Genomic DNA, 27,709 nt, shown 5'->3' on the forward strand with positions numbered 1-27,709 from the left:
AGACAGCCCTGGAAAAACACATCTTAGGTCATCATCTACAAGAGCTATTTAATGCTTGGGTTGTCTTCCTTTATACTGGGTATTGATGTGGCTCCTTTCTCTATGGTGTTGCGTCTAACAGCAATAATGATAATTTGAATGTATATCAAACATTGGTGTTTGCTGTATTGCTGCTTAACACTGCCCTCTTCTGAGAGGCAGGATGTTGCAGTGCAGTATTCCATTGTGTGCCCGAAACTACACATGCGTTGGCACATTGATAGTCTATTGCTCTTGAACGGCATGCTTCATTATATTAGGATTGGCAGGTTTAAATTTTGGTAATTGCCATGTCATTGATTTTAGACATTTTAAGAATTAAATTTACCCTGTAGTTGTGGATATAGACTGGTGTAACGCCACAGAAGCTGGGAGTCCCTTGTTATATGTAGAACAGTTTGCTCTTAATATCCTCGGTCATTTCACAGATGAGAGAAGTGCCGTGGCAATTTGCTGCAATTAACCTCGTTCACCTGCAGCTCATTAACGTGCCACGCCCAGCGACAACGGTTGTTAAACCGCGGCCATTCAGCAGATTAGAGGATAATTGTAGATAATAGGATCCGCAAGGAGCACCCTCCATATCGATGTGGCGAAGTGGAGTGCTACTGTAAACAGAGTTACAATGGGTATGGGCTGAGGGTGCCCTGAGGAAGTGTAACTCTTTCAATTTGTGACGTCAGCGACACGCACGGCTCGAGTTCTGCAGCTTAAAAAAACAACATCGTGCCTCCCGAGTCATGCCGACCTGACTCGGCAAAGGCCTCAAAGTAAAGAAATATTACCCTGTGTTTCCAGACGTCCTCAGGCCAGAACATAATACCGGTTGTTGCTGTTGCATTTTTTTTTAACCGACAGATGTTCGGGGACGACCACTACCACCACTGATCCTGCGTCCCATTCCCAACAGCGAGTCCAATGACGTTCTCAACTAAACAACCAACCCACATAACCCACGGCATGGACAAACACCTGAGGACTCATCGGGACCATCAACAGACCACCCTAGTCGTCACGCGAAGATCAGTCCATATGGGATATCTGATTATTTATCGGTCCAATTATGAGTTTGATTACTCGGCTAATCGAACAACACGAAAATCGTTGGGGGGAAAAGTCGCACCTCTGTTCCTACGTGTGTCTCTGGACGAGAGGTGATGAGCGGGGCTTGATGTTGTCAGCATCATCAGCCACATCACGCTGGCTGTGGCTTGTAGGGGGTTTCCCACCTTCGGGAGGCAGGATGTGGGGGTAGCCCCAGTTTTTAAAGAGGGCCCAAGCAATGGACCATGAAACAAATAGTCAAATGCAAACTTTTAGTAAAATAATTCACGTAATCGATTAACCGTCTGAGCTCTAATCATGTGCTTTCATCACTTCAGAAACTTGCATTTTTTCATCTTAAGAACACGGGGTGAAAAGTCAAACTGTAGTCAAGCTGCTTGGCGGGTTATTTCTAATAGTCGCATATTGGCTAGAATACTGAATTTAGAATGGTCAAGAGAACGTGTTTATTTCAAACTGAAGCATAAAAATACAGCACTAAATTGGTTCACTTGACACTATCAGATATGAAAAATATAGAGACTAAAAAAGAGTGACCAAACTGCAGATGGAGCACAATTCCTTTAGGTCTACCGATTAACGTTTTATATTTTGATAAAGACTCAAACGGTTTTCAAAAGAGATTACCATGTTTGTTACGATTTATTTTATTAATACCTAACAGAGAACGTGTGTGTTTCTGCAGAAAACAAGAGTGTGTTATTTAACGCGATCACAAATACTGTCGGATCACGATGAAAGGAAACTGTATGTAATTAAACGTGGGACCACAGGACTTCACAGACAAACCATGCATTGAAAGGAACCATATGGTGTTCCTGAACAAAACAAACGCATTCTACTTTCTGATAATAATTTGGCACATTTAGTATCGTCGCCTTTTGCTATCGCGCAAGGCTATCATGAAAGCGCCCCATTTCACAGATAGATAAAGTCGGCGAATCCAGCTTGGAGGCTCAATGGTAGAATGAGCAGTAGCGTGATATGCAGGTAATTCTTCAAATGTCGAATATTTAGACCGTAGCACAAGCACCCATAACCTACTCTTTTCCAAATAACCTGGATACTTAACGTCCACTGCAGGGGAAATTGCTGTGTATTCATGGTTAATACATCCACAGTATTAACCAGGGTGACCACTGTACTTGAACCGCAAACCCTTGCAACATCCGGCAGCAGATGCCCTACCGCTCGGCCACGTCACTGCCCTAAGCAGCTTAATTTTTTCTACGAACGCATTGTTTTCAAACCTTCACATGATGGCTGTGTGCAACTCCTACATTCATTTTAACCAACTGTAGACGTAGCACAATGTACACTTTTATTTTGATCCTCTGTGGAGCCTGAGTAAGGTAATATCAAATTCATGGATTTATGTCAGTTCATTAGTTTTACATTTTATACGTCGTTTGAAGTTAAATTACAACTCAAAAACTCAGCCACATAAATAATTAACACTGCTTATAATGTAAAAAATATGTAGTGGCTGATGTTTTGCGTAAAGGTGCTTCTTCAGAACATATGGAGATGGTAGGGATAGCCATAGGTCGCACTTTATCCTCTATGGAGAGGATAAATGTGACTGTTGGTCATCTGGATGATCCATTCAGAACTCTGGGTCCTAAGTGCACAAAGGGGGTGGGTGTGACCAAGGGCCATGCCTGGCCACCTTCGTCTCCCCAGTGCTGATGTTTTCACCCTGCATCAGTTACTCATTTAAAGTTGATTCCACTGAGCAGAGGCCCAGGACTGGGTCCGTATGTCTCTTGGCACTCATATTAGCCATGGTAATTACTCGGTGTCTCTTATTTCCCCTCTACAACGCCTTTACGGAGGCCACTGGGTCCACTAACTTCAGGCAGTAGCACCCCCTCCACCGTTGGCGATCATACACACCATCTTTTGCTGTCGAATAACAGTAGACTACTTCTGCAGTCAACTTAGAACGGTTTCCTAGCTCTGTCAAAATTACAGTTTCCTGCAAATCCCCAGATTAAAGTGTAACCTCTACCATTTGGTGCTGAAGGAAGACTCACCTGAAACTTCAGTTTCTATGTATTGCTCCTTTGCAAGGCATTTTAAACAAGTGTGGGTTTTTTTTTAATATATATTTTGTGTTGCCCCTTTGCACAGTGGCCAATGCAGTCCCTTATTTGTTTTGTCACTCCTTTGAAGTGTTTTTGTCATTTCGAAAGAGAAAGTCCACATGCAGCAGAACAACCTGCTGGTTAACGCGGCACATTCGCAGGCCAATGCTTTGGAGAGCAAGCTTGTTTGCCACTGTGATTAAGGTACAGGGTGACCTAGCTATAGATCCCCTTGGTTATTCATACTCTAGGGCTGCCTGGCTTTTACATGAACACAGCCACACATTTTACTCAGGTTTTACGCAATACCATTCCTAATGACATATCGAGGCACATCTTTCTGAGCTCACCTTTCAAATACAAATTAATTAATCGTTGCATGCGTCTGATGAATTATAATAATCACATGTGTGTATACGTACAGCCCGTTTGTCAATCTATTGGATGAGGGCCTCCCCATGCTGTGCGAATCGTGGAAGTTATTTGACCATACTTCACCATGTCGGTCAGTGGGTTTGTAAGCGCGTGGGTGTTGGGGTACACAATACAATGACTGACCTCTGCTGCCCACCAAAAACCCACATCCTATAATACCTGTTATGCATGGTGGTCATTGATCCAAGCACTAATTTAGGGTCAACCCTGCTTAGTTTCCGAGGTCTGATGAGATCAGGAACATTCCAGGGGTTGTCCTGGCTGAGCAGAGTTTGTGTGTGGCTGTTTGCAGCATCTGGATCTCCTGCTCCACGTACGAAACATTTCAACTCCCTGTACCTGCAGGAGTCGGTTGTTGAAGGCATCGCACTTGTTCAGACTGGCACACGGAAGAACCGCGACCTTGTGCTTTGTACCTCCAAGTTCGCGTTTAGTAAACATTTGTGTACGTTACAAGTAGTTTTACTCTGGGTAATTTGGTCAGGGCTCACGTGCTGAGAATTTTTCTCTTTTAATTATCGCGATAGCCATCTTACGTGTGTTGTGTGTACATGTCTTAACTTCATGTAGAGCTCATTTAAATCGGTGAGCTTAAAATTTATCAAACTGGAAAGATGTGGATTGCGAGTTTGGGAAACCCCGATTATATCTACACATGAACGTGTGACCATCTTGCATACAAGGGACCGAACCAACATTTATTTAGAATCATTGGCTGCGAAAACTACACCATAATGTGTTTTTGAGTAGGCTTTTAAAATTGTCGGTCCAAAACCTCTCTGGACCCACTGACTGCAGCCAACTCTCAAAAACTGTTCGTGGATCACCGTGCACCAATAGCGTAGTTTTAAAACTTAAAATTACTAAATCGTAGTGTCTGGAAGTTTTTTCAAACCACTTCCCACATTGGCCTTGCGGACCACAGGTTGGGAACCAGTGAATTATTACCTCTAGTACGATACACTCCAATGTTTTACTTTTGAATACCTATTGCTTCGCAGCTACGCATTTATGTAAAAAAATGTCAGAATTCACTTCCCAACAAGCACGGGGTTTTTTTATGTGTACTTTATAACGGCGATGTTTGAAATGACATACATTCAGCTGTACTGTACCTTTTTAATGGATAACAAATATCAGAATTCTCTATCGCTAATAGAGGTCGGCCATGAAGTCACCAACATCAGTATATGTGTGTGCAGGTTCCAGGTAGATTATTACGTTACAGGATCACGAGAAGTGGTGGCTGCGACTTGGGGGGGCAGGGGGATGAGGGGGGTGGCCTTCGTCCAGCAGTGGATCGTCCGTGGTTGATGATAAAAGGTAAACTGCAGGTGTTGTTCACAGCTGGTTTGTTAACGATTACCATCATTTTGGATGAAGGCCGTTTTATGAAGAGCACACTTTTTTCGTGCGCGTGTACTTTAATGGCAGTATTCACTTTATTTTGTTACAAATACCTTGCCTTGTAATATGCGCGTAGTCAATAAACATATGACATTGAAAAGTGGATCATTTTAGGTTTGATTGTATTCATTTTAGGTTTGATTGTATTCATTGGCACTGGTAATAAACAGCCGTAAGTCGTTTTACAATGACCCGCGAAATGGCAGCGGTCCAGTTTATTTTAAATAAAACTCGTTTGTTTAAAATATAACGAATGTACTGAAGCACAAAAACGCAAGTTTTAATTTTATAAGTGGAACATGAAAAACAGAACAGTATATAAAACGTATTTTCTGTTCCCATAGCAATATCCAAACTGGCTTTCTTATGTAGATGCCAGGCAATAACAATGTCTACACTAAAACGCAAACTATACCGAACGTTTAATCGGCAGCAGCCATACGCTCTACCAAAGCATTTGGCCGAAATCACTCACTTTGGCAACAAAATAGTTGCAAAGAACACACGGTAAAACTTGGGTAAGGGAATGCCCGAGGTTATTATTATTAGTGCTTTAATATTGCTCACTAATCCTTGGCATTACAATGGTAATCGCCTATTGTCTTTGCTGTAAACAAATCAAAAGCTATAACCATCCTACAAGTGTTTCTGCCGTTGTCAAACTTGATTGCAGAGTAACACGATTAAAGCGCCATGCTGGGTTGTCCGACAGCCAGACACAGGAAGAGCTGCGACAGGCAAGGTCAGGGGGTCAATGAAGGAAAAGAAGACGATTTGGGCATTTTCAAAGAAATGACGACGAAAAGCGGGAGCTAAAAGATTCAAGAGGTAAAATATAAATAGTAAAGACCCAGAACTGAACCCTGCAGAACACTGATTGGATTTGACCAGCCCCTACTGGATATGTGAACTGATAGCACCATAGTTCATCAGATTGCTCCAGGATAAAGATTCTGATGGAGTGATTGAAGCAGACTGAGGATGTGTGAGAGGGTAAGACTTGAGCCAAGAGGTGGGTGCCAGAGATGCCGAGGTGGGAGAGAGTGGAAACAGAATGAGAACGGAAGACTCTGAGAGCTTCAGGAACTGAATTTAATTTTTTCTGAAGCTCCTCGCACGTGCAGAGAGAAGCCTCGGACATACCAAAAAACATGTGGTACAACCCGAACACACATCGGCGAACAGTGAAATATTACTCTGCCAAAAAATAGCATGAATTGAAATTATCACATGCTTTAATTACAAAATGTGTGAGAATGAATGCGACGTAAAAATCAAGAAATATTTTTAACGACCTTCAAAACCCAACGCAAACGTCACTTGAACGATAAAGTTCTGGAACTACCACGTAAAAACATTTGAAGAGACTGCAAACATTTGCTAAATGCTGTTTACAGAACAAGGACATCGTCCGGCAGCTACACCAGGTTAGCAGTGCAAATCACCATCTCCCCCCCTGCCTTGGAAGAGATTCATCAGGCATTGAGTGCATTTAAACTCACGGGCCGATATTCACCGATCGGCTTCGCTCTTACATGTCAAAAATACTGCCCCAGCTCACCAGTTGGTGGATGGGCTCATTGCAAACGAGGGTTCCTCTTTGACTTCTGGACTTGCTTTCCCCCACTCCTTAGCCTGCGACTCCAGCCCCTGCTTTTTAAAATCACGGAAATGGTTTATCGCTGTTAGCCCGAATGGCTGGACCCAAGATTTCCTCGAGCACTCTAATCTGATCGGCCGCTTTGGTTGCGGGGTCCTCGTCAAGGCTCCCCATCTGTCACCGACACACGGCGCAATCGCACAATTGGCATCGCCTCGAGTCGCCTCCAGTTGCCCAATGTGCTTCACCTTCAAAAGACTCGCCAAGGTATTTTGGCTTTCGACATCGATTTCACAACAGCGGAGAGGCGAGCCAACGCGAGGCTCGCCCCCATCGGTTGCGTCTGCATCTTCTTGCTTTACGATTTTCAAAATTATGTCAAAGTCATCAATTACTTCTTCCTTTGGGCGATTTGTACCGAAGTGTTTTTCATTCCCTTTCATTTTTGTTCTGGGGATTTTACTCTTGGAACAGTTTTCGTCATCCCCAGTGTTGATGCCACTTTCACCCGAGTGTTTGGTCTTCCGAGATCGTCCTTTCAGAAACATTTCCGTAAACACAGAATTTGTTATTTCACTTCCAGATGACAATTGCATCTCGTGATCATCTGTCTGAGCTTTGCACATGTCACTTCCGGATGAAAACGGATGTTCTACACCATCTGTATTCACAATTGTGGTTCTAGCATCTCTATTTCCAATGGTTTCAGTCGCTGCACTAGAGCTTTCATTTTCTGTCTTCGAATAATCGTTGCCAATGTTAGTTTTATACAATGTATCAAATTCACTTTTCGTCACCGAATATACATCACGAATCTTAAAAACAACACTCGCTGCATTATGTTGCTCACTTGTGGCTGCTTCTTGTTCCTCCAGATTTTGCGTGAAACGAGACTCTGCCACTTGCATTGCACTCTGGTTTGATCCAATTTCAGAATTTCCTGCAGCTACATATTTGGCCTCTGGAGTTGCTGCGATTGCCTCGACTTGTTCACCTTCAGTAATCTTCATTGCAACCAAAGGTTCAGCAGCAGTTGCAGCATTGTCCTCTAATCTCTGACCAAGTACTGCTTCAGGCAAGCAAGCCAAAGGGGATTCCTTTCCGCCTTGTGAATCTGCAGTTTCTGATTGAACGCTGCTGCAGAAATTCATTTTCATCATTTGCTTGCCTAAATATATTGACTTGTGTCCACCTTGACCTGACAAGTCTTCACAACTGCTATCAATTATCAAACTCCCTTGTGGCTCGGCAGATTTAAGCTCCATATCCCACAGTGCTACCAAATGCTTCTTTCTGAACTTAGTGGGTTCTTTGTTGTGCTCTCCCAACGAGCTATTGGTTGCATGCAAGGTTGTGCTCGAATGAGCTTGGGCCACTCGGCATTCTGTTACATTTGTGGTCTGATTGGGTGCTTTTTCATCACGGGACTTTTGTGCCAGCGAATCATTCCTATGGCTTGTGCACGCGCCATGCTCTTCCTTCTGTTTAGCCGCGATGAACTTGACAACTTTCCGTCTGGGATCCATGCCTTCCTGTATGGTGCTACGCAAGGCTGGCAAAGTGACATCCAAACCTACACTTGCGCCTACATAACCAGCATACAGTGGCAGTGCAGAGTCACCTCTGTTGACCATCTGCGGGGTTACGGAATGGCTTTGTGGCATCGACATGGGAATGTGCATTGGTGCAGTCGTGGCGGTGGGTTGCACATTCACAGCTGTTGGAATTTCTGGCTTTGGCATTACTGTTGAAGATGTGGGCACTGGGGGGGGGGCAGGATAAAGTGGCGGGGGCCCAAAAGGAAAAACACCAGGTGGATGTTGGTGCTGAACACTATGATCTTGAAGGTGCGATGATGATGATGATGTCGATACAGGTGAGAAGGCGGATTTTGAAGAGTAACCCGGTGGATAACTGTTACCCAGTGCCGTCCAAGTACTGCTTTGCCCAGGAACGCAGGGAGGCAAACCCTGCCGTGGGTAATACATCGGGGGCTGCTGCCACAGTGTTGGAGTGTTACATTGCATCTGCGGAGGAATTTGCCAAACAAAGCCAGCCATTGGATGCTTGTGTGGATAAGGGTGTGTCTGCAGAGCTAGCGGGTTCATTGGAACCCCCCGGAAGACACCATATCCTGGCCGGTTACCCTCCGCCGCCGCTGCGCAGCTCAGCTCAACTGTCTTGTTAATAACCGATTTCATCAGATCAGTTAACGTACTCGTGTTCATGGGCACCATTTTGTCAGGTTGCGATGCGCTGCCCGGGGCCGCTGAACTCGCGGCCGTCGCAGGTTCCGTTGACGGGGCCCGAACGCTCCGCGGCCTATGCGGCAAGTGTCGACGGGAGTCCTCGGTCGAAGCCGATGGGTAATGGCGCGAACATTTCAAGCAACTTGTGATGTGATCGTGGTTCAAGCTTCTTTTCTGCGGCTCCTCATTGAGAGGAAAGCGCATCAAATTCCTCAAGTTGTAGGTGTAACAGTAATGCGGCAGAGGATCCATGATCTCCTGGAATTAAACCAAAGCATTTATATGCATGAACAAAAACGTTATAGCTTTGACATCTAAACTGCACTTTTAATTCTGAGTTCGATACTTATTTACATACAAATAGAATTTACCTTCAGTTACATTTTCAACAGTGCACTATAATCTCATATTGGCAATGACCGCATCTAAGCGTTTTGACAATACATGTTATAGCTGTCAAGGTACATTTTCAAGAAAATATAAAGGTGGAGAGAAATAAATGGAGGTATTTTACTATTTTATTACTAACATTTTACACCCCATGATTATTCTGCGTTGGGTATTCATTTGTTTTGTGGAAAATACCCATTTTCCTGCAGAACGGGTTGCTATAAGCACCTTGGCAGTTCACCTGCATTGGTTCAAACTAGCCTGTAGATATTTAATGTCGAATCCAGTGAAGCATTGCTGAAATGTGCATTTCCCAGAAGGCCAAGCGGCCGACGAGTTGTGTCGAAAGACAAACATTGGACTGCTTTATTTTGCGACTCCAGAATGGGAATTTCGTCAGTGATGGCACAAATAAGTGGTACCGCTGTTGCTGCGATGGAGAGAGCTCTAATTATTTATCCAGCTCCTGGTATATCAGGTAAGACACGTGTCATGTGCGCTCCAAGAATGGGGGGGGCTGTAAGGTATGTAATAATTATCTGGTATGGGACCTTTCTTACCCACACTTTGAGACTAGGCTCCAAAGAAAGCTGTCTCTGGTGTGGACCTACCAGTTTCAAAGACGATGCATCTAGTATCTGAGAATGTTTTTTTTTGCATGTCCACCACAATTACGTGTGGTTAATTCAGAATTGATTCCTTGCAAAATATTTGTTTGGTGTTTTAACATCTTTACACAACTGTTTTATTACAATACGGTTTTTCCCCTTTTTGCAGACAACAAAACTGAAACCTTTTTACAAGGATTCATGTCTGCATTAACCACAATACTTGCAGTCAAAATGCAAACAAAAAACACACACTGATAATATATCCATTGTCCTTAAAACTGATTGGTCCACACCAAGGGACGGCTTTCTTTTGAGCCTCGTCTCAATTGGTGCTCAACCAGATGACGCCAAAAGGCGTACAGCTCAAAGACAATGCACTATAAAAGTAATGAGGGCTCGGGGTAAAACCTACTATTATATTTTGGTACTGGCAAAGGAGGTCAAATGATGTAGATGCTCACCTGTTTTATTGCCAGAAAGGGTAAAACCTCTTCTTATAATAATTAAGCTTCAACAGGTCATCACAAATTCAACGTTATTGGCCATATCCAGAAAATAAGTCGCACCACCGATGTTTTGGCATTGGAGCATGACCGGCAAAGCAGACCACGACGTGGTGCGAGTCTACACTTATTTTAAATACAAGTACAGGAACAACCATGCACATTGCATGCTCATGCCAATGCCACCAGAGCGATACGAGAGGGGGTTTTATACGGTCTACTCTTCCACGTTGACCGGACATGTCAAAAAACTCAAGGTGCACCAACTATGACAAGTGGGACATTGTTGTTTGTACTCCTGGAAAAGATAAGAAGCCGTTCCGCAAATAACTATGGATAATCGAGTATGATTGTAATCATTCGGCCGAGTCAAGTTGTTTTAGCCGAGTCTTACGGCCCCGGCATACAATTGACGTTCTGGGCAAGCCGGTGACGGATAAAACGGCGTCCTGTACGCTGGATGAGAACACAACAAACAGGTCCCTGCAGGGTGGGCTGGTAGGACAAGTCTCTGCGCTGTCTATTGCTGATTTTACACCCAACAGCACGAGATTTCACTTCGTTAAAGTATTGAAAGGGGACGGACGGACGGACGCATTAATCTATTGCAGGCTGGTACACTCAGTTTACAACTTCGTTCCTACCAGTATAAATAAGTAATATATTTTTTTAAAAACTTTGTTTTTAAACACGCTTTAATGAAATGTACCGTACGAGTAATGGCACAACTCCACGACTACAGGAAGTGGCCCCCGAAGCTTGCCATAACGTAAGGAGCCCGCGGTGATTTACAGCCAACGTCAGTTGAGCGTGGACAATTAGACCCAAGCCGAATACACATTGGGAAGTGGGTTAAAATTGAGTTACAAGATTTGAGGATACAACAACAGAGAGAGAGAGTTAATAAAAAGCGTGTCAAAAAAACCGACGCATCAGAGATGCGTCCCTCACGTGCACAGGGCCTCTCCCCCCACGCCGTGGAGGTCTGTTTGACCATACTTCACCACGCTGGTCAGTGCCGATGGGCGACTTTAGAATACAACGCTGTATTAAATACACTGGTCTGCAATCCCCCCCACGAATTAACTAGCTTAATAGATGTGGCAGCAAGTTTTGTCATACATCGGGTTGGCGAAATGGTGGCTGGCCCAACAGGTTTGCTAGGATCCTAGGCCGCAATGTACTCACGCAATAATCTTAGTTCTTTCGGTAAAGTCACGTTGAAGGGAAACAACAATAACGGTTTTTTTATGTAAATAAATACACCGTTTAAAAATAAATGTATGCAAACCAACACACCTGAAGAAGACCGTTTGTGTTATGGTCGAAACGTCGTGAGAATTGTTTTTATTGTTTTATATATTTTATTATTTTGTTGTTTCCCTTCAACGTGACTTTACCGAAAGAACTAAGAATATGAATTACTGCAGTCACGAAAGCTTTAAATCAAAATTTACTCACGCAATGTTTTACTTTTGTGATTTATTTTGTAGTGACTTGCTTACCTTTTGTTTAGCTTTGCACTCCTCTCGATGCCCGTATTGTTGTTGTTCTTACTTGTGGATCCGGTCCCTGCTGGACATGCGAAAACAAGAGCTTCAAAGCTCATCGGATTGCTCCAAAAATACGTAAAGATTCGATTCTGACTTTGCCATCATCGGTCTGTATCGATCGGATAAGTCTGGGTGCCTGGCCTATATACAGTGTTCAAAATAAGGCGTTAACCGTAGACTAATTCATATTCTTGGTTCTTTCGGTAAAGTCACGTTGAAGGGAAACACTACAATAAAATATATATAAAATAAAAATTCTCACGACGTTTCGCCCATAACACAAACGGTCGTCATCAGGTGTACAATAAATTACTGAAAGTTAACTATACCTAGTTTGAGATCATAGACAATTCGAGAATACAGTAAAAAAAATAAGAGTTAATCATTCTGTGTGGGTGCACAGTACAACGCTATTTTGAGATACAATATTTTGTATCTGGCGTGACCATGGCCGAAACACTCCCATCAGAAGGCACCTTTCTTTTGCACATTGTTACACAAAAACGCGGTTTGTGTCTCCGTTAAAACAAGAAAAACTACAGTCACACCATTCACTCACCTTTCTTTGGCGATATCGGGTAAAAAAAAGTTAAATTAACTGCAATTATTCACAATCACAAGACACGTGGCTGAAAGGCGCTGCCATTGATGACTGCTCAAGCCCATGTGGCCGGAGAAACCACGTGGCCGGAGAAAACAAACCACGTGGCCGGAGAAACCACGTTGCTTTTAAAGTTGGCGACTCGGTCGAGGTGGGCGGGAAGTCCGTATACCTCGATACACCGATCACAATTAAGGGAATCAAGATGTTTATTTGCCCAGTAGAAACCCATTCAGCTAATAAACTATTTCTTCAAGGGCGACTAGGCCGGCTTGCAACATCAAGGCAATTCCCACATTTGCAGATTCCAAAAAAGCAATAATGTTGGTAAATTATACTTAAACTTTAGTGATTTTGAGTGACAACAGTTCAATGAAGACCGAGATGGTTTAATAGTGGGGGGGGGGGATACCAAGAAACGAAACTTCGGTGGTTCAAACACTTTGGGGGCAGCTACATTTAATTATTTATAATCCAAAATGTGTGCAAAATCTGGGATATGTTAATAAGCAAACGTGCATCGCAGATATGATTTTGGACTGTGTAATGGTTATAACAGGTAAGACAAAGAACAGATATACGGACTATAGTATTTTACAGGTTTTTCACGCATTTTTGTTCGGTCATAATTGCCTTCATATTAGTTTAACACGTAGGCTTTCGCGACCAATATCATCCATGATACAGGTTTTTTTTTGGAGTGGTTAGATCGCGTAAAATGTACTCGGATTGTAAATGTTGTAATGGTGTGGCTAAAGTGCTTTCGTTGCGAACGTCAAACGAATATCAAACGTCCAACCAACGTTGGTTTCTTCGTCCGCCGAGGAAGGAGACGGAGCGATTAAATCAACGTGTGCGAAGCCCTTTAACATCGCGGGATATATCGTGGAAGGTAGCGACAGCTGAGCTATATACATAGCCCAATAACAATCCACACGACCACGGGGAGAGAGAGAGACACGCGAACTCCAAATACACAGCAGCAGGTGTCAGGGTCGAGATTGAACACCCACGACCTCCTGTATACCAGGCGAGGTAGTTAACATCTCACCCATGGAGAGAGACGTCAACACCAAATATACAGCAGGTGTCAGGGTCGGGATCGAACCCATGCCGGCGTTGACAATCGTGGAGTATATTAAACAACCCCTGTGACCTACGACGGGCTTGGAGAGGCCATCATCCAGCGGTGGATAGACCATGTGCCAAGGGATGAAGGTAAGCTCCCGTATAGCCATTAAGATAACTTTTTTTGCGGCAAGCGCTGTTAGCGAGAGCACCGCGTGAAGGCCGACACGGCACACGAGGTGGTGCCGGCCAGCACCACGCACGGCCGCCTTTGTATCCCGAGCGGCGGCGACGACCACCGCACCGCACACCAAATATTCTCTTTACTCGTTCGCGGCTGAGTCGACCTAGGAGACGGCTCAGTTAATCGTCACCGATGTTGACCGTGAGCAAGAATCGAACTGTGGTAGTGGTGGGGGGAGGTTGTGCGTAGCGCAGCGCACGCTTCCCAACGAACGCTCTCCAACATCACCCATCACGTTGTTGTTGTTGTCGTGTGCGGAGTAGGCAACCAAGTAAGCGCGGTCTTCCCACCTTATTTATCCCATCGTGCGGGAGCGAGCACTGTAGACCAGGATGGCCGAGTGGTTAAGGCGTTGGACTTAAGATCCAATGGACGTATGTCTTCGTGGGTTCGAACCCCACTCCTGGTAGCCATTACTTTTTGATCGCATTTTTTTTTTGCGATCCGTCGCTTTTCATTATCCGAGCGCTCCCCTTTCCCCGGGGTGCCACGCCGTCTCGTCGTCTCTCCACCCCCCCTCCTCCTCCTCCCCCCCCGCTAGGATAACTCTTCCTCGCCACCAAAACAGCTTTATTTATTTATTATTAAAATGTGATGGGAAGAGGACGGACGTCGGTCGCAAGTTGCGGAAACGTGTTTCAGGCATCTCCCCCTCGTCACCGCGACCAGCGCCAATGCCGCCAGTGGTGGCCACGGGTTACTGCGGTTGCGTGGGGTCGCGGCGTGCACTAGCGCCCTGTCACCACGAGGCGGCGCTGTTTGCCGGCGCTGTGACACGCAGCAGTGGCCCCGGTGGCTGCGCTGCTCATGTCGGAGATTCCTTTTATGAATCCGATGAGCTATAAAGCTCTTTTTTTTGTTTGTTACACACAGATGCCTTTCAGTATGGGCGAGTCAGCAGTGCAGGCAGGTTCCAGTTGTCTTGTGACCTCTTCCCCCCCCCCCCATTTAATTTTCTAAAACGCAATATACTTTTGTAAAGGGCTATTTAAAACAGCAATTAATATGCAAAGGGTAACAAATGTTAGGGGTCAATTATTTGGGGAGTGGGGGGTGTCACAAGACATCTGGACCATCCTGCTGTTCTGCTGTACACCAACTCTCTCATGAAGCCCTTTCGTCGTGGCCGGCAGACCTCGACTTTGAAATGTGTCGCTCGTGAACATATTTAACAGATAATGAGCATAGTGAAAATAAACATAGTGAACGAATTTGCCACACGCAAACATAGATTCGAAGTGCACCCAAATAGCTCGCAAGGGCCACCCCCCCCCACCGCCCCCCTCATTCGAGAACAAAAATAAGTCGGGGTAGCATTCAGCCGAGCCCCTGGTGAACATTCAGAAAAACGGGCCGCTACCCACCACCACCACCACCACGAAACAACGTCGCAAGCGACTATTAAATAAAATTTTAAAAAACCCCCTACGTGAGTCGCGCCACAATATGAACGTCATTTGACCGTCAACACGGACGAACGGGAACGGCGTCTCCCCGTTAACGATTTCGTTTGCCGTACCTCCCCACCCCCTCCCCCTACGCGCAACGAGGCAAGGGCCACCGAGCAGCATGAACGGGACAACGGGAAGTGGAGGATATCTTGATGACAAGAGACACGTGGCGCCTGAGACACGTGGGCGAGGCGATTCCAGAGTTTAGGGACCGCGGCGTTTTTGACCTCACCCAAATAAGTATTTAATTAATAAGCCGCCCATACAAAATGTGAATTGCTTTAAAAGAGGCAATTAATTGATTAATTTGATGCCGATTTTGATACAGGCATGCATTGTCACCGGATCTGAGTACGTGTGCAAAATTTTGAATTCATTGGACAACACGAAGTAGACTACATTTTGATTACAAGATTTGACCACGACTAACATGAGATTCAAATTGAGTAAAACCGTTGAAAAAATAAACTCAACAAACACGCTTTCGACAAAAAATGTATTTAAAGCTTTCGTGACTGCAGGGGTTCATATTCATGGTTCTTTCGGTAAAGTCACGTAGAAGGGAAACAATACAATAATTAAAATAATAAAAAATATAAAACAATAAAAATCTCACGACGTTTCGACTTCAACACAAGCAATCATCATCAGGTGTGAAAACCACAACAATAATTTTTTTGCAAATGTTCTTGCTGTGGTTTTCACACCTGATGATGATTGCTTGTGTTGCAGTCGAAATGTCGTGATAATTTTTTTTGGTTTCCCTTCTACGTGACTTTACCGAAAGAACCAAGAATATGCTTTCGACAGTTGAGCAGTGGTGGCTCGCGAAATCTCCACTAGGCGGGGCTGTTCGTGAGTGACCTCTGAAAAATGCGGTGTTCTAATAAAAAAAATCCTATGTTCTAATAAAGAACAACCTCGTCGTGTTATATTGGCCTTCCCGTGAAAGTGATTTTCTGTCTCGTCTACCAGCCGTAGGCATTAATAAATACGAAACAAAGCACTCAAATATTGTCCCCATGACACTCAAGTCCACACTACACAACCCCCTTTGACACTGGCAAAAGAACAATTAAAGATCAGCTCAAAAAAATTAACCAAGGCAACAAAGACACCGCATACTGAACAATAACAGCCACATACCCTCGTACACCGTCCTACACAAAAACCTTTGATCTGTATTCACTGGGGACATTCATACAATGTACACAGGCCTACGATGTACTTCACTTTTCGTTGTGGTCACTCTGTCTCACTGTTATCTGTGGCAACAGTAACATCACTTTGACGGATGGATAGCTAGGCTCATACTGACAACCTATACATTTGATTTTGGGTTGAAGACGCTATTAAGTGCAATGTAACAAACATTTCTGGTTTTAAGGCTACATGAGTGCTCTTAGGCTACATCCTTAACTTTACTTCAATCAACCCATTAAATCGCCATTAAATAATTAACATAGCTCACTGTATATAATATCCCCAAGATCGGCTACCCATAATAGCTGGCTCCCTTTCCTCTAAATTGGCCTATTTGTACAATATTTTTGCACGTCGTTCCTTCTGAGAAACAAACTTTGTTGTTGCTTCCTCCTGGAGCGTGTACAGGCCCTTCAAGTTTCATTTATTTGGTACAGCCCTGTGAGCCACGCGACTCTTGAGTCGGGTGAAACAGCAACAAACAAAATATGAACAATAAACGATATACATAGCATGTACGATCAAACTTGCAGCCATATCTGGCAGCATGATACTCCCAGTGTATGATGTGTGAGTGAGTCAGTGGGAGTGTGAGTGAGTGCATGATGTGTGAGTGAGTCGTCGTATGATGAGTGAGTCATCGTATGATGAGTGAGTCAGTGGTTGTGTAAGTGAGTGTATGATGTGTGAGTGAGTCAGCGTATTGCGAGCTGCTACTAATTGCACGGTGCAACCTCTCGTCGTGACCTCGCCTCATTACAGCCACGGGCGTCTTTCTCCCCGCCTTTGAATGGGTTTCAAACGGCGTGGCTACAACGCTAGAAGCTCATCGCAACGAACGAAGGGGAAATCTCTCACTCGGAGGACGCCTTCACAGCCGCCCCGAGACCTCCCCTAGGCACAAATCAGACTGCGCTGTTGCAGCAACTTTAAATGTTACCTTCATTAGGAAATTCACGTTGAAAGAGTCATGTTTCTTTTTTTTTAAACACAACAAAACAATTTATAGAAAATTCTCATTGTTTTTTTCGGTAAAGTCACGTATGTGGAAATAAATTAAAAAAATTATAAATAAAATTAGATTAAAATAAATCACAATTTTATTTTATTTATTAAAATTTTATTTCATTTCCAGATACGTGACTTTACCGACAAAACTAATGAGTATAGTAATTTCTGCAGTCACGAAGGCTTCAATTCTAGATTAATTTATAGAAAAGTATTTTTATTCGTAAAATAATCTCACCTCCAGCTGCTTGGTAGCGACCCAACGCCCCTAGTGGACGAATCTCGCCTGCAATTGAGCACTTTTAATCTTACCTATAAAACCGTGTCAACCCATGCGGTTTACTTCGTATTCTTGAACAGGGAAATTTAGTTTTCAGGTCCATACGGCGTACAGCCGTTTCAATACGGGGAACAACAAAAAAAACATGTCCATTTGTTTGTGTTCTCCCTTGTGATGGGACTTTGTAGAATGAACGTTGAAATTGTTTCAGAACGCCTGTATATTGATGGACATAAAAAATATATATTATATTATGAGACCTCCTTTGCCAGTAGCAAGATATAGTAATAGCTTTTTACCATTTTATCTGGCACCAAAACTGACACCTTTATACAAGGAATCATGTTTGCAATAACCACAACACAAGCAGTCAAAATGCAAACAAAAAAAGACAACTCTGATAATGATATGCACTGTCTTTGTATAAAGGTGTCAGTTTTGGTGCCAGATAAAAGCGTAAAAACCTATTACTATATCTTGCTACTGGCAAAGGAGTTCTCATAATGTAAATGCTTACCCCGAGCTCTCAATACTCTGGTAGTGCGCTGTTTTTGAGTTGTACGCCTTTTGGCGTCATCTGGTCCAACACCAGTGGAGACTAGGCTCTAAGAAAAGCCGTCTCGGGTGTGGACCAATCAATTTCAAGGACAGTGCATATTATCAGAGTTGTCGCTTTTTGTTTGCATTTTAACTGCTTGTGTTGTGGTTATTGCACACATGATCCCTTGTATAAAGGTGTCAGTTTTGGTGCCAGATAAAAGGGTAAAAACCTATTACAATAAATATATACGTTTTTGGCGTTGAAACAGATCGTTTCCCATCAATATATTGTCTCGTACATATCAGTATGCACGTGAACAAACTGCATATGCATTATTTTAATGTCGAACTGTAATTATAAACCAGCAGAAGGGAACACCATTGCACCTGAAGATGTCTAACACACTTGGTCACCGACCCAATCACAAAGAAAACATGAAAACGAATATAAACATTACCCTCGCTGACCAGGGAATTTTCTATATTTGATGCTGTACAGAAGGCGCCGTGTCTTATCCTATATATAGGGGCTATTGCCCCAAGGGTAGAAGCAAATTGCAATAAGTAAATAGCTTGTTTCGGTACTTTCTAGCAGACTTCAAAGTACAACGCGCAAAGCTGTTGGCCCGGCGTGGCCAATTGAAGAATTGATGAATTCGGGAAGTGGGTTATTCCCATTTACCTCTGATTTCGCCTTAAATTGTGGAATGATTGAATTCAGCCGATCTACTTCGCAAAATAACACGATGCAATAAGAATTATGATAATGGCTTCAATGAGTTGGCAGAGAACACACACAAATTGTTTTTTTTCCTTTTAATGTGCGTTCGGGTGAGCGAGAATTGGGTTTTGAGAACACCTGCAGTTCATCCATCTCACCTAACCTCACTCCACCTTCCCCCATGCAGACCAACGCGGGCAGTCATTCATACCCCACAGCTGGGCCGTTGCCCGTAATGGCTAGGACCTCACGTATCTATGGGAGGGAGTGTTTTCCATTTCGCGTGCGAAGCTCATGAAAACGTGTCCTGCACAGTCAATTGATTTGGAATGCTGTGGGCTCTGAACTCATACCCAATATACAACTGTGTGGCAAGAGCAATTAATGTGTGTGTGTGTGTACGTGTGCACATGTACTACAGCATTAGTTGTGAATTGCACTGCCGTGCAGGTCGTGGGTGTTATATGACCATACGTCGCCAAACTAAGTGCAGGTTAGTCAAGGTAGCAGACACAGATGGCATGATATTTTGTTGCCGTTTGATTATTTGTGTGTTCAAACACCGACAAGCTATTTAATTTACTTACGTAATACATTCTCAATGATCAATGCAACAAACGTTATTATTTTTAAAAACGTGGAAATGTTTTACCATGTCGACGATAATATAAAGTATTTAACATGTTGACGATACATTGGGTATATATTAAACACGTTAATAAAATATGTTGTCGATTTTTTTAACATAAATACACAATCATGCATGAGCCACAAATATAATGCATGGAGCACGTATTACTATTCGGAGCGTACCCATTTGAAAACGTGCCAGGCAGATCAAAGGGTTGCCCTAAAACTAGGACGCAACACCAAAGCGCTATTTGTAGATATTCACACGCCTTTCAACCTGTCTGACCCGTGGCCGGTCTCAATACGCCTAATTGAATACGCACGTGTCTTGGAAACCGTGGCATGAACAACATGCGTGGTAATGAATTATGGCGAGACAGGCCCTGGCTTATACACTTAAGCCGCAGCCTGCGTCGCAAAATGCATAATCAGGTTGCAATGTGCATCACGCAGTGCTGAATTCTGAGAAATTGGTACGGGGTTAAAGCTGGGAGTGTCATTCATTACGCGTCTTATGAAAAAGGGCAATTGGCCGAAACGTCGCCTATGATATATATTTTAAAGCGCACTAAAAAGTAAAGAACTCGATGGGACAACGGGAAGTGGACGATATCTTGATGATAAGAGACACGTGGCGCCTGCTTCTTGGGCGAGGCGATTCCAGAGTTTCGGCAATTGTTGGTGCGTTTTTTATGTTGTTATACGGTGCTACACAGCGCATGTATTGAAGTCGGCACACTTAGCTCAAGCAGGATTTGACTTGTAAATCTCTAATCCTGTGTCTGTCCGCAACGTGCCCTTCATTAATTGGCAATGCCCTCCCCGATTCTTAGCTGGAATCGTGCCCTTAATGAGCATCGCACTTTGCTTTTCAGTTAATTTGGCACACCCTTGAAATACTTTTAGAAAATGTGTTTTGATAGCAATCTTTAAATAAAGACCAATTTGTTTAAAGTCATTGCTTTTGTATGAGCGCAGTGGATACCGGGTCAGTAGTCTGGTCATTACTGAAGGAGGTGTCTCTTCCCGAGCCGTGCTATGCCCTGCTGGAGGGTAAGAAGTGGTTCTCGGTCTGGGGAAGAGAAAGCCAACCCAGAATCTCTGTACTGGAAGACCTCTTAATGAGTGTATACATTATTTGGTTATGTTGTACAAATACAATCAACTACAATAACAAAAAACCCTCAACATATACACCAATAACACTGTGGCCTTTGCGGGAAATGGCCTATCTTCATAGCACCATTTTCTGAATGAATGTGTAATGACATGATGACACCTGCTGGTGAGAAAAGGGAAGCACGGGTACAGGCACCGCTAAAACAGCATCCAATCCGAAAGGGAGAGCTATCTGGGCCAAAGGTAATGGGCGGGGCTGGCCGGGATGCTCCGGAAACCCGCTCGAAGGTTCCACGATAGGGCGTGGCCAGAGGCGGAGCCTAGCCGCGCCTGCGGTGATATAAGCGGGGACGGAGGAGGACTCGGGGTACGTGCGTGGAGTCTTGTGTCCGGACTGCGTCGCTGCTCGCCGTCATCTCTCTCCGTCGTCCGGCCACGTGGAAAATCTCCTGCGGGCTTCCATCACCCTCCTCGGCACGCCGCCAGCCAGCGGCGTGGCCGAGTGCGGACGGTGGAACCACGCCGAGTGATCGGCCGTGTGTGTGTAGCCTGTAGAGACGTTAACATCAAGTGTTGTACTCAGAGTGATAGATATGGTTGGCCTATGTTGTGCCCGTATATGAATGAAAGAAGAAGTACCCTCTACACGACGTGTCGCGGAAGTCGCCCATTACAAATGTATGGTCATAAAATAAAATAATTTAAACCAGGAAGAAAAGCATAGGCGGAGTTTGACTTCTATATTTGGGGGGCGGAGGCAGGGGTCCTTACATTAGTATGAATTAATATAATTATTTTATTTACTTTTTAACCTTTATTGTCAACTACTGAAAATAAATGAATAATGGTGTCCAGTTTGGGCAGGGTATTGCCCCCCACCCCCCCCCCCCAAACTCACCCATGCTTGATCTTGGATTCCGCAACATATTATCCACATGGATTTAGCCTCTGAAGTACGGTATTCAATCAACGATAACAACTTTGAGTTCCCAACGATGCCACTGGGAGTGGAGACGCAGGGATGACGTGTGAAGCAAAGAGATACTGCCGTCGCCATCGCGTTTGTCTCCACGAATAATGATTTTAGCGCTGGTTTATAACAAAGTTTTGGGAAACCCTTTAATCAATTCAGTCACTCAGTCGTGAGATATTTCGTGGAAGGCCCATTGAGCTAATAAGCGTTTTTCAATCGGGACTCGGCCAACACGGCTGAGCATGTTACATTTGAAAATGTGGGTTTACAAGGTTGCATTATAATAAAAACAGGGACATTTCATGAACATGAGGAATACAAATAAACATTCAGAACTATGTACAATAAAAATCTAGTAAGTCATTAAAAATAACATACGTGACACGAGTGAAAGGAATGACATTTGAACATTGAATTTTAATAGCAAGAATTACAAATGCATTTCCGATGTTTAATCAACAGTCAATTGTTCCTAATGGCATCACCACTTTATATGAAAGTTATTTCATATTGCTTCATCTTTCAGAGAGTTATTGAAAACGAATTTCTCTATAACTGTTGTTGTGTTATGTTTGTTGTCCTTGAGATCAGCACGGTTGGGTACGTACCCTGAGAAATAAGTTTAACATACAAAATAATTTGTAAGGATTTGATAAACCATTTCGGGTCTTAATTGATTGTTCACGCTTACGGTGGCTTTCAGACCGCATCCATTATTTTAGTCTCCCCCCTCCTCTTTTCCGAACATAGATGGACTCGTCCATCTGAATAACTGCCAAATCGCTCTCCGTGGTGCTAACGTTAAACAAAAACGCCACTTTTTTCAAATTTTCTTGCTGTGGTTTTCACACCTGATGATGATTGCTTGTGTTGCAGTCGAAACGTCGTGATAATTCTATTGTTTTATATTTTTATTATATTATTGTTTCCCTTCTACGTGACTTTACCAAAGAACCAAGAATATATAGAATAATGTGTATTATAAATAGGGGTTCAAACTAGGACTGTTTACAATGTAACGAAACACATTTTCTTCTAGATAAATACATAAGCTGTGGTTATAGGGCTTCCCAACACGGGTACGTGGTAGTGAGATGTTAACTCCCTCACCTGGTATACAGGAGAGTGTGGGTTCGATTTCAAACCTGACGCCTGCTGTATATTTTGAGTTTGCGTGCCTCTCTCCCCGTGGTCGCGTGGATTTTTCTCCGGGTCCTCCGGTTTTTTCCCTCCACATTTAGAAACGTGCCTTTAGAGTCTTTGGCTGCTATACATTTCCACTTGATAATCCACTTAATTGGGTTATCATTTGTGATAGCCGGGTCACTTCTAAACAAAAAAATACTCGTGTAGCTCAATGGGCCTTACCTGGCAAAATAAAAAAAATACTTTAGTTTTTTGGAGTTTGAAGCTTTGTTATCGAGCCACTTCTGTTTTTAGCTCTCCAGTGACGTCACTGAGTGCCACAACGCTCCACAAAACGCAGGTCCTGTGTATGAACATCGAGATACACACCCACTTACTGACACAAAAGAGATATAAGAACCATGTGTTCTCCTAGAAACCGAGGCCAATACTGTAGGTCGAGAGACTCGTGGCATATTGGAGAGCCAGCTATTGGTCTCCGTAGAGATTCACGGGTCGGTAGACGATCATATTTGTATGTGGAGTGTGCGTGTGTGTTCAGTGGTCAGGCCTCAGATGGGAGTCTGCTTCTCTTCCCCCCCCCTCCCCCCCCTTATTGTATCGCGATGGAAATTGAGCTCGTTGTTTGCTGTATTTTTCAAGGTCAAATCACGAAGGTGCGTCAAGAAACAGGACAGCGGTTGCAATGTAATTAAAATTGTCACAAGTCGATATCGGCACATCCAGCAAAACGAAATAATAAAACAAAAATAGCCAAAATTTTTACTTCAAACTTTAGTGACTGCAGGAATTCATATTCTTTGGTTCTTTCGGGAAAAGTCACGTAGATAGAAGAAAAATAATAATAAAAAGAAAGTTAATTAAAAATGAAATAAAAAAAACAGAAACCACGACGTTTCGATCGCAACACAAGCGGTCGAAACGGCCGTGGTTTTGTTTTTTGTTTCAATTAGATTTTTATTCATTTTCTTCTTATTATTATTTTTCTATCCACGTGACTTTACCGAAGGACCCAAAGAATACAAAAATAGCCTAGCCGCGATGGCCTGCAATCCAGCACTATGGAAACGAGAGTGAGTGAATGGCACAAACGTTGGAGAAATCCCTTTCCGTGCGCGTCGAGGAGTTACCATGCCTTAGCTTGATAGAAAAAGGAAATACAGCATAAAATGTGGGGCTCCACCTGATCTGTCTGTATACGATAGACCGTCCCCGGCCCACCCTCCCACCGGCACGCGAGGGTTTTCTCCCACGTGTAAACACTCGTCATTAATTGCCCGATAACACGTTCACATGTAGAGGACCGCAGAGCTTGAGCAATTGTTGGTGCTGGCTCATCGCTTTGTCTGTGGTTCATCACGCCTCTGAATCGCTCTCTCTCTGTCTCTCTCTACGAGAGTGAGCGAATATTACTTTGACTAGCTTTTTGCCCGTCCAAGGACGGGTGTTTTGCAGTAGATCTGAAACTTGCAAGCGAAAAGCAGACCGCGACGTGATATTAATTGCATCAATTCGTGTGCAATTTGTAAGGGCGCGGTATTACAGAGCTATTGTATTTACAGGTTATAATCGCTTGTTCATCATGACGTCCTTGTTACTTCGATGTGTCAACAGCGTCACGGAGATCACGTGATGACGTGAGGGTTCTGTCTTTGTAGTGAGGGTTGTAAGTTGACGCCGAGGAGGGGGGAGGAGGCGCCTCGGCTCCCCTATGTGGAGTGACGTCAGCCGCTAATTATTATGAATAGAGGGGGGGGGGGGTGTCCATTTGGAGGACGTCACCTTTTAATGATTATTAATAAGGGGGGCTGTTCGATGTGGAGTGACGTCACCTGATCATGGTTATTAATGAGGGGGGGGGGTCGATGTGGAGGACTTAACCTGTTCATGATTATTAATGAGGGGGGCTGGTCCATGTGGAGTGACTTCACCTGATCATGGTTATTAATGGGGGGGGGGGGTCGATGTGGAGGACTTAACCTGTTCATGATTATTAATGAGGGGGGCTGGTTGACGTGGAGTGACGTCACGAGCGTTGCACACAGACATTCTTAGCTCATTATAGTAGGTATACTATGAAACAAGTGTGGGCGATGAAGGATTTGACTTCATCCGAGTTTGTTGATAACAGTGCGTGCTGGATCATTGCCTTATGGAGGTCTCTAGTATTCATTTTCATCTGATTCGTGCGTTCATATTGTCGCTGAGACATCCCCGCCGTTTGTTCACGTTTTTGTAGCCAAATTCCTAAATAACTAGACGAAGCCTGAACGCAAATATTCATAAGTGTGTGCTGAGCGGTGGTAGCGCAGTGGTTAGCACACCGCCCTACGAACCTGTCAGCCCTGCGTTCAACTCCCGGTTACAGCGAAGCACATGTCAGTGACAAGCGGGGTTTGATTTCAGTCGGAGTTGTCTGGAGCTGATCTGCGGGAAATGGACCATCATGACCTATTCAGCGTGGGATGGGGGGGGGGGGGGCTTCATCTAGCAGTGGATTGACAGACAGCTGTATGTTATTGTTCTTACCACACGACAGACGTCCACTTGTTACTATAATGAACCTCCATTGTCACACACTTTTCCATTTTCATCCAAATATTTCTTCCAAAGATAAGATCAATGTTTTATTCATACTCAATGCCATGGTTACCCTGCTGACTTCAGTTAGAAAATTATGCAGATGTCAGCGGAGACGAGAGAGAGAGGGAGAGCAGTAATGATGAATTGTGGTTGCATTTTTTCTATCCCGAAAACTCATCAGCGTGAAGTGTGGATCGACAATTATAAGTCGACCCACACTTTAGACCTCTATCTCTTCTGTTCCGAAGTCGGATCATTGCCCGACAAGGTTAGCTTATTGTGCAGGGTGATCCATTTGTTTTTACACCGTCCAAAATAACGCAGAGGCGTGATCGCGGAAAGCTACGGGTTTTTTTTTATTTCAGAGAATCTAGGCGTAATCTCGAAACGCATTAAGTATTTAGCTCAATCCCCCTCTGCAAGATAGGGAGCCATCGCTTCATTCACAATATTAAATTGCGATTTGAGAAGAAAGTAAGAGGGGCCCCATTGAAAGTCTGCGGGTGCTCTATAAGCGCCGTTACCCTGTATATTTTAATGTTTTAAGGCAGCGCTAGAGACGAATGGGAGAGCAGTGACGCAGTGGTTAGCGCGTTGTAGTATGAACTCGTTGACTCCGGTGGTGATTCCCGACCACGGATGTCACACGCCAGTGGCGATTAACATCTGTAACGGGCCGTGCCCACAAACACACACCTTCACCTTTCACCAACCCGTACTGACCATTGCGGTGAAGTATGGTTGACAAATCGCCATTGAAAGACACAGCGTGGATTGACTAAAATGCTGCAGATATATATTTTATACGTTATTTTTCAATAACTAAAAAAAAATCTATTCCGGCCATTCTCAAATCCACCAATACATCAAAGCCATCCCCACGCCCTGTCGGTCATGTGTTTGAGCATAGTTCAACATCAGGGTTCAGTGGGAGTTGGTGAAAGGGGGGTGGGGGGAGGCGGAAATTGTCACCCCTGATGATAGCCGTGGTCGGAATCAACTGTGGACGCGAGGTACATAGTGCAGTGCGCTAACCACTTGCACCACCGCTCCGCCCAGAAGTGCCTATGTGGTGGTGGTTTAATCTCGATTCGAAGCTTTCGTGACTGCAGGAATCCATACTCTTTGGTTCTTTCGGTAAAGTCGCGTAGGTAGAAAATAAAATAAATCACGACGTTTCGGGCGCAACACAAGCGTCCATCATCAGGTGGGAAAGCATGGTCTGCTGCTGAGGCAGACTGTTTTAAAAGGTTTGAAATGGGTGTAGCTCAAGGGTCATAAAGAAGTGGTTGGGGCTAGTGATGTTAATGTGAGACATTAGCATGATGTTAATGTGAGAGATTAGCATGATGTTAATGTGAGCAATTAGCGTGATGTTAATGTGAGAAATTAGCGTGATGTTAATGTGAGAAATTAGCGTGATGTTAATGTGAGAAATTAGCGTGATGTTAATGTGAGAAATTAGCATGATGTTAATGTGAGCAATTAGCGTGATGTTAATGTGAGCAATTAGCGTGATGTTAATGTGAGCAATTAGCGTGATGTTAATGTGAGAAATTAGCGTGATGTTAATGTGAGAAATTAGCGTGATGTTAATGTGAGCAATTAGCGTGATGTTAATGTGAGAAATTAGCGTGATGTTAATGTGAGAAATTAGCGTGATGTTAGTGTGAGCAATTAGCGTGATGTTAATGTGAGAAATTAGCATGATGTTAATGTGAGCAATTAGCGTGATGTTAATGTGAGAAATTAGCGTGATGTTAATGTGAGAAATTAGCATGATGTTAATGTGAGCAATTAGCGTGATGTTAATGTGAGAAATTAGCGTGATGTTAATGTGAGAAATTAGCAAGTAACTGTAAGATAGGAGAGCGGCCTCCACGACGAGGGCACGGAAGTGGCTATGTTAATGTGAGAAATGTACCGATGCAGCCTTAAATGCGTTCCTTGAGCGGTGTGTAAACATCGCCACTAGGGAGACAAAGGCGGCCGGGCGTGGTTAGCGGCCACACCGCTCCCCTCGTGCTCCTCGCCCACAGCAGTCGCCCCAACAGTCTTGCGGGATCTGTGTCTGCGGAGCCTCCACGGTTTGTTCTTTCACCTTAATTAGATTTATTAAGCGAATGCTAAAAATGCGGCCGCGATGATGGAACTCGACGGGGATATCACTGCCCTCGCGTCTCAGATGACGAACATTTCTCGC

At 43.9% G+C, this 27,709-nt stretch overlaps 2 protein-coding genes and 1 non-coding gene across 6 annotated transcripts in view; 2 read left to right on the top strand and 1 right to left on the bottom strand.

Annotated features, from left to right (window-relative positions):
- Positions 1-5,136, top strand: part of ARL13B (ARF like GTPase 13B) — a 48,733-nt gene extending 43,597 nt beyond the window's left edge. Inside the window, exon 10 of the mRNA XM_032973584.2 lies at positions 898-5,136. Coding sequence (XP_032829475.2) covers positions 898-974 — 77 coding nt within the window. The 3' untranslated portion in view covers positions 975-5,136. The remainder of the gene's footprint in view (positions 1-897) is intronic.
- Positions 1-14,367, bottom strand: part of STX11 (syntaxin 11) — a 49,301-nt gene extending 34,934 nt beyond the window's left edge. The window contains exons 1-4 of one of the 4 annotated variants that reach the window (XR_012947272.1): positions 12,499-12,924; positions 11,892-11,961; positions 6,329-9,140; positions 5,290-5,889 (exon numbers count right to left, since the gene is read on the bottom strand). The gene's annotated coding sequence lies outside the window, so the exon portion shown is untranslated. Of the gene's footprint in view, positions 1-5,289; positions 9,141-11,891; positions 11,962-12,498; positions 12,954-14,142 lie in introns of those variants that run through there. The other 3 variants (XR_012947271.1, XM_076074963.1, XM_076074962.1) reach the window with 3 other exon arrangements.
- Positions 14,179-14,261, top strand: TRNAL-UAA (transfer RNA leucine (anticodon UAA)). The gene has a single exon. It is a non-coding gene; the product is annotated as a tRNA-Leu (tRNA).
- Positions 14,368-27,709: the final 13,342 nt, after the last annotated feature.

This window comes from Petromyzon marinus, chromosome 51 (assembly GCF_048934315.1).
Source record: "Petromyzon marinus isolate PM22_M1 ecotype Great Lakes invasive population chromosome 51, UKy_Petmar_22M1.pri1.0, whole genome shotgun sequence".
In the NCBI taxonomy this organism is placed as follows: Eukaryota; Metazoa; Chordata; class Hyperoartia; order Petromyzontiformes; family Petromyzontidae; genus Petromyzon; species Petromyzon marinus.